Source organism: Lipotes vexillifer, unplaced genomic scaffold (genome assembly GCF_000442215.2).
Source record: "Lipotes vexillifer unplaced genomic scaffold, Lipotes_vexillifer_v1.1 scaffold422, whole genome shotgun sequence".
NCBI lineage: Eukaryota > Metazoa > Chordata > Mammalia > Artiodactyla > Lipotidae > Lipotes > Lipotes vexillifer.
This window is the reverse complement of record NW_006779087.1, coordinates 476,460-483,834: the sequence shown is the minus strand read 5'-3', so window position 1 is coordinate 483,834 and position 7,375 is coordinate 476,460. Positions and strand designations below refer to the sequence as shown.

At 51.8% G+C, this 7,375-nt stretch overlaps 1 protein-coding gene across 1 annotated transcript; it reads left to right on the top strand.

The window, feature by feature from the left end:
- Nucleotides 1–432: 432 nt before the first annotated feature.
- Nucleotides 433–3,594, top strand: RHEBL1 (RHEB like 1). Its single transcript, XM_007452253.1, has 8 exons — nucleotides 433–723; nucleotides 1,347–1,418; nucleotides 1,750–1,817; nucleotides 2,094–2,176; nucleotides 2,266–2,322; nucleotides 2,524–2,571; nucleotides 2,834–2,915; nucleotides 3,074–3,594. The coding sequence occupies exons 1-8, from the start codon at nucleotides 672–674 to the stop codon at nucleotides 3,161–3,163; spliced, it is 552 nt and encodes a 183-aa protein (XP_007452315.1). The 5' UTR covers nucleotides 433–671; the 3' UTR covers nucleotides 3,164–3,594.
- The last annotated feature ends 3,781 nt before the right edge of the window (nucleotides 3,595–7,375 follow it).

Below are 7,375 nucleotides of genomic sequence, written 5' to 3'. Positions count from 1 at the left end.
ATAAGATTTGCAGTTCCGAAGTTAAATCCTGGAAGACTGTGGAAACCCGAGAATAAAATATCTGGGGTTGAAGTCTGGGGGAATTGGAGGGAATATATTGCAACTTTGGCTTTTTTTCCCTACCCAAGGACGCCGGAGACCTTGCAAAAGGGAGGCCTAGAATTTTTCGACCAGAAATTCCAGCCCAGCCACAACGGATATTATCCATCCATGATTCTTTGCAGCCGCTTTTACTAGGTTGCAAAGGCGCAAACACCTCTAGGACCCCGGGTTCCTTTCTGTTTCTTTATGAATGAACCGGGTCTAGTCTGCGCACGCGCAGCTCCTGGTTCTCCCGCTCCACGTGAGGCCCGCCCTTTGCTTCTGCCAACGGCTCCGCCCTTATCCTTTCTAGTGGACCAATGGCGAGCGGCCTGGGGGGCGGAGCCCTGAGCGGCGCGGCAGTGTAGTTCCCCGGTCGCCCGGCTCCCTCGCCTTAGTCTTGCTGTGTTGTGATCACGTGGCCAGCTCCGGGCGCGGCGCTTGTTTTGGTTTCCCTCTATCTTGCCCCTGGCAGCTTCAGGGTGAGCGGCTTTCCTGTGCCGGTTGCTACACCTGCCTGCACTCGACTTTCTCTTCTTGGGGCTCTCTCAGCCCCAAGTTCTGCAAGCCCCTCGGGGCCGGCTCCTGCCATGCCGTTAGTTCGCTACAGGAAGGTGGTCATCCTCGGATACCGCTCCGTAGGTGAGTCTCGGTCTTGGGGAGAGCACGGGTGCACCGCGGCTTTTTGGCCAGAGGAGGCGCACTGCTGCGGGTACGCGACCCAGGGAGAAATGGTGGCATCCTTAGAACCAGTTTATAGAGCGAGGATTGAAAGGTTGGAGTTGAAAAGGCTGGGGTGGTGGTAGTGTAGAAGGCTGCAGGAAGCTGGAGCATGTAAGAGTTAACGTGGGCTTTACTGCTGGATCACCGCGGTGGTCCTCAGCGTTACTCTGGGGGGTGGAGGTGGGGTCAGGATTTGATGGCGGGGGCGCGGTCTGGGTGGGGCAAGTCTCAGGTGTCCGGTGCAGGACTGACTGGGTCCTAAGGAATCCCGGATCTTCCCAGGGGTGGGGTGGGGTGGGGTGGGGTGGGGAAAGGCGGCGGGAAAGGCTTCCTGCGGCGCTACTGTATGCATCCGGTGGCCAAGGTGCAGCGACCCAGGGCGAAAAGAGGGTGAAGGTAGCCTAAGGGAGAGCATTGCATGGGGCATTCCCAGGCTAGGATGCTAATTTGGGGTCCCCTTTAGTCCAGGGCCACAGCCCGAAAGGACAGAGGATGTGAATATGGATGGGTGATTTGGATAAAATTACCTCTGCTCCCCACAGGGAAGACATCTTTAGCACATCAATTTGTGGAGGGCGAGTTCCTGGAAGGCTATGATCCTACTGTGGAGAATAGTGAGTAGACTTCTCCCCTAGGGATTGGGTAGGGAAGGCTTGGGTGCCCCATCCAAGTCCATAGTTTGGGATTTTCCTGGTGCCAGAGGGATGACTTAATTAGACATTAAATCTAATCTCCTCTAGCAGTCCTGTTCTGAGTGGAGCTAGAGTGTGGATTTTCCAAGATACTGAGTCCAGGATGGTGTATATGTAGACAATAAGAAGCCTAACATTGTCTCTCCAGTTTCCTGGAGAGCTCTCTAGACCTGGCCCATCTATGTCAATATATAGGGGCACAGATGGCTAGTCCTACAAGGCACCTCACAGTCAAGTTTTCTTTTCTTTTCAGCTTACAGCAAGATAGTGACTCTTGGCAAAGATGAGTTTCACCTACACCTGGTGGACACAGCAGGGCAGGTACCAGTTTGGGGTAGGGTATCTAAATGTGGCAGTTCAGTCCTGGGAGAGGAAGTCTGGTAGCCTCTGAGGCTCATCTGTAAAGTAGGATTAAAAGAAAAGCATTTTAGCAGCATTTCAGTGTGCAGCGCTGATTGGAGCTACTCTATTAATACTTGTTGAACAGAAGTGACTGGAGTAGGGAGTGCCACAGGGAGGGTCCCCAGGATACAGCCCACCAACCTTGGCTATCTGAGTGCTGTGGATCTAGGTATTGACGTTTCTATTTCTTGTCAGGATGAGTACAGCATTCTGCCCTATTCATTCATCATTGGGGTCCATGGTTATGTGCTTGTGTATTCTGTCACCTCTCTGCATAGGTAAGTGACCAAGGTTGTGAGTGGGAGACTTGGGAGGATCTGAGGGCTGTCCCAGAATAAAGTTATAGATTCATTTCTTGTGTTTAAAGTTTCCAAGTCATTGAGAGTCTGTACCAAAAGCTACATGAAGGCCACGGGAAAACCCGGTATGTGGCTCTGGGGAATAAAGACATAGTGTGGACCCAAGGGGAGAGGGAGGACAGAGGGGCGTATTGATCCAAATTAAGGAGAAAGTCAGGACGTAGATCCTGTCTGGTTTGATTGGGAGTTGTCCAGCTCTGATTTGAAGGAGGTTGGGGTCCATGGGGAACAGAGGGGCTCCTGTAGTAACTGCTGTTTCCTCCCAGGCTGCCAGTGGTGCTAGTGGGGAACAAGGCAGATCTCTCTCCAGACAGGTATGGAAATCTCTGTAGCTTAAGGCGAAGGAAAGTGAGCTGGACTAGGAATGAGCCAGGGTCTTGTCGTGGCTCTGCCACTGATTCGAACCAGTCATTTTACCTCTTCATCTGTAACTTGAAGGGTAAGACAAAACAACCCTTCTATTTCAAAAACTATCATTTCATATTTCAAGCCTCAGTCCTAGGCTTCTGTAAAGATTCTGCAGAGAACATGGGGCCATTGCTGTCCTTCATTTTCATGTCCCAAATTCGCTTCTAGGGAGGTCCAGGCTGTTGAGGGGAAGAAGCTGGCAGAGTCCTGGGGTGCGACATTTATGGAGTCATCTGCTCGAGATAAGCAGGTGCTGGGCCTGAAGATTAGGAAGGTGGTGGCGGTAGCAGTGTTATGGCACTGCTTGGTGGTGGGGATGGTGGGGGAATGGGGTATTCACCTCAGAGTTGGGTGGTATTGGCAGTGAACTAAACAATTTTTTTTGCCCTGAATCCTTATCCCTTGCAGCTGACTCAAGGCATCTTCACCAAAGTCATCCAGGAGATTGCTCGGGTAGAGAATTCATATGGGCAAGAGCGCCGCTGCCATCTCATGTGAGCCCTTGAGCATGGGGTAGCTGCCTTGATTCTGCCCCTGGCACTTGCCAGGCTCCAGTGGGGGCTTGGGGGGGCAGGCCCTCAGGACTTCACGGGTTTGTTTGTTTGCCAGCTGTGTCCCTGGCCCTCTGGGCACACAGTGTGGTACCCTCATGTTTGCACACTTACCTGGGCTCCAGTGGCCTGGTTGTCGATGTTTACAAAGAGGCAAGGATGTCTCATGGGCACTGTCCTCTAGCTCTGTTTTTGCTAAATAAATGAATTGTTATAACCTATGGAGTTGGGATATGAGTCCTGGGCATTGTTTATTCAGGACCCAGTCTCCTATGTAGGTTTTGTGTGTTGGCTGGGTGAGGGGAGCTGGGGACTCCTGAAGTGGAGCTGGCTCCCTGGAGTGACAATGTATATATGCAAATAAACTGATTAATCTTTTTGTAGTTGACTTCTCTGTATCTGGGGAGAGCTCAGGGCCAATATCTCCTTTTCTAAGGAGTGATGACTATGGCCTTTGGTAGAGAATCAGGGTTAACTCTTTCCTCCTACCTTGTTCCTATTCCTTACCCCTCACTCATTCAGGACCATTACCCTAAGACTTACTACTTATCTTTCCCACCTTTCTTTTCTACTCTTCTCCTATACAGGTAACCTATTGACTGCCACTCCCATCCAAATTTGTAGGCTCTCACAATCCCCTTAACTACAGAAACACCACCCTCTAGTGGCCGGCTGCCACATGCTGACATAGCTTCCCTTGCAGGGCCTTGGCATTTGCTGGAACTCAGAGAGGATAGGGTTTGGGTGGAGGAAGAAAGACCCTTGTTCCTAATGATGTAAGAATTGTGAAGTTTTGTGAAGGCAGGGACTAAAGTGTTATGATGATTTCAGCTTTTTAAGAGTTGAATAAAGTAAGAAATAATGCCCCTGCTCAATCCCCACTCCCCGCTCTCCATCTCCCCAAGTGCCTTTCATTAAAATGGATGTTCTTTGCTCCTTTCATACCTTTCACACCTTTGGAGTTGTGCTACCTTTTTTGGTGTCAAAGGCTATTGCTTCTGTTCTTTCTTATTGACCGGCCAGCTCGGTAGGGGGATGGGTTTGGCTAGGAAAATTTGGTCCTACCTGCCTCTACCCCCCACCCCTCCTCAGCAGCCCTAGGGCCTAACTGGCCTAATACCTCCTCCAAGGACTTATAAGGGTTACCTGAATGGTATCCTTCACAGGAAGGGCATAGAGTTCTCCTGCCAGCTGGGGATGCACTCCTGCCAACTCTGTCAATGCACTTAGTTGGGGAAAATGGACAAAATTTAGGTGTGATTTTTAGCTGTGACCTTGTTATTGCCTGGCTCCAGGCTAGTTGGGCTTACAGTTGGGGATGACGGTTTGTCATGCTGGTTTTCAAAAGTCCTGCCAGCTGCTTTTGCATCTCTGATCTAGAATCTAAAAAGAGTTAAGGGCTGCAGGAAGGAGCATATTCCAAAGAGCAATCTCTCGGGGGCTTAGGAGTCTCTTTAGGGTTGTAAACACCCTCTCTCCCTACACTAAAATTAGGTCCTTTTATACATCTGACTTGGAATTCTCATTAAGAGTACCTCACTCCTGTTATTTCCATGAGGTCTGAGATAGAATAACAAATGTCTGAGGTTTTCTAGAAGTGTATCAAACAATCTCAAGGCCTGATAGTAGTAAAGAATAGTGGTTAATGGCTGGGTTAAAAGAGTAAAAGAGTTACTCTTCCACTTAGCTGTGTGACCTTGGGCACTTAACCTCTCTGAGCCTCTGAACCTCTCCCAGTTTCTCATTTATGAAGTGTAGTTAAACCTTCCTCATAGGACTGATGTGAGAATTTAAACTGAAGTGATTTATGAAATACTTAGCATAGGTCCTCATACATAATAAACCCTTAAGAAATAGTGGCTATTGTGTTATTTGAGGTCTTTCTGGTGAGGGTCTGCCTTTCTGCCTCTGGGTGCAGAGTAGGGAGAGGCCTTCCATTTTTCCAACTTCTGACTCTTGGTGGACTTATTCCACTATGGCTGGGACAGGTGTGGGGTCACTGCTGGACTTTTTTGCTGAAATAGACCTGAATGGTCAGTGAAGAGCATATGTCAGTGTGTGGCTAGCACAGGACCTATCTGATCCCTCCTATGACTCTGGCCAGTAGGGATCTAGGTCTCCTGCACTGTCCGAATATGAAAGCCGCAAGTCACATATTACTATTTAATTTGGTTTTTAAATTAACTAAAATTAAAAGTTCCTCAGTTGCACCATCTACATTTCAAAGTGCTCAATAGCTACATGTGGCTAAACCATATTAGATAGTGTGTAGTGCATTTCTATCATTGCAGAAAGTTCTATTGGACAGCACTGTAAACCCTTTCCCACAAAACCAGCCCTGCACCTGATTTGCCTGCCTCTTTTTCCACATCTTAAAAATAAAAATAATAAAATAAATATATATGAATACACACACATATCTCAGGAAAAACATGGCCATTGTTTTGCATCATGCATGGCTCAACTTCTCACTTCATGTGGTTTGTTGAGCAATTTTACCTATTTCAGTCTCAATCTCTTCATCCGTAACATGGACATAATTACATGTAATTCATAACGAGGGTGAGGAATAACTACGAATATATAAAGTATCTAGCACATTTGTTAATTTGTCTCCTCCTGTCCATCCCGTGGATAGAGTTAATGCAGAGAAGTCATTTCCAATCCCTTCTCATCCAGACTAATTGGGGGGGGGGGGTGTCTGTATGCTGGGATCTTGTCCAGAATAACAGTACTCCGGCCAGGTAGCAGCAAGGCTACAAGTTACATGCTCCCTAAAAAGGGGTTACATGTTTACTAAGAAGGGGGACACAGGCCCTGAAGATTAGGAAAGAAGGAGTGGGGCTGGGGGTGGGAGCACCCAGCAAAAGAGGGGAAACTCTACATTTATGTTTTGATGGGGGAGGTGATTGTGGGGGCACTAACAGTCCTCTTTCCTCTCGAGGGGATTTGAGAGTCAGAAGGAACGACTAGGGACTCGTTCCGTTTTTCTTCAGGCCCCCGAACGTGGCAGGAACCCACCCTTTGCAGCGCCAGGCGCCGTGCCTCACTTTCTCCATTTGCGGACTCCAGTTCCCAGGATGCAGAGCAGCGGCCAACCTCCTGGCTCTTCTTCCATCCCCCTCCCGGGAAAGATTGCTCCTGGTCAAGGCAAGGGGCAGCTGGAGTTTCAGGGTCCGATAACTCCAGGGAAACGGAATTAGGAAGTGCCCGGAGTCCTAGTTCTACTAGCCGGGCGGTAAAGGAGGCAGTTCTAGGGCCGGGGCGAAGAGGAAGGGGGCTTCTTTCCCACGTGTCTGCACAGCGGCTGGCCCGGCGCAGTCGGGGTTAACCCGTGGCGGAGGGATCCCCTAGCGTGTGCGTAGAACTGCAGAGTCACAGCCTTTCCTCCGAGAGGGCAGGATCCCTCCGCCGCTCCGCTCCAACACAAAATAGGGCCGCGTCTTCTCCTTTCTCCCCCTTCTGGAGTGGGGTTCACCAGGCAAAAGGGCCACCCGGATCTCGCGCCGGAGGCTTCCTGAATCTCCAAGACCGTTGCCGAAATCTCGGGCCAGGAAATAGCCCCTTCGCAGGAACCACCCTACCGGCCGAACAGGAGGCGGAGGGGGGGGAGGCGGAGCGGCGCCGCGCTGCACTACTTTCCTCTCCGGTTGCAAATGGCTGCCTCGTTCCCCACTTTCCGCTCAGTTTCCTGACCCCCCGGCGCCGGGAGCCGGGGTTGGGCCATGCACCTCTAGGCCCCCCCGCGATCGCAGCCAGCCGGGGGTCGAGGGGGTGCCGCCGATCAGAGCCGGCCAGGCCGGGGGCGGGGCAGCTCCCGAGGCCAGAGGGGAAGGGAGGCGAGCGCAGGGCCTGGAGCGGCCGGAGGGGAGCGGGCAGAGGGCTCGCACCGCCCGCCCCTTCCTCTTCCTCGCCCACCTACCCTCCTCCCTTCCCCGGGGGGAGCAGAAGGTGGGGGGCTCGAAGCCGCCGAGGGCGAGCGCTCGGGGTCGAGGAGCCCGGCGCTGGGGTGTGTGTCAGGTTCAGCTCCGCGGCCCCGCCGGCTCCGTGTCGCCGTAGCTCGCGCGGCCCCGGGGCGCCGGCCCGAGCGGGGAGAGGGGCTCGGCGCTCCTGCGAGGGTCTCACGTTCCATCCGGGCCCGGCGCGGGGCGGCGCGGCA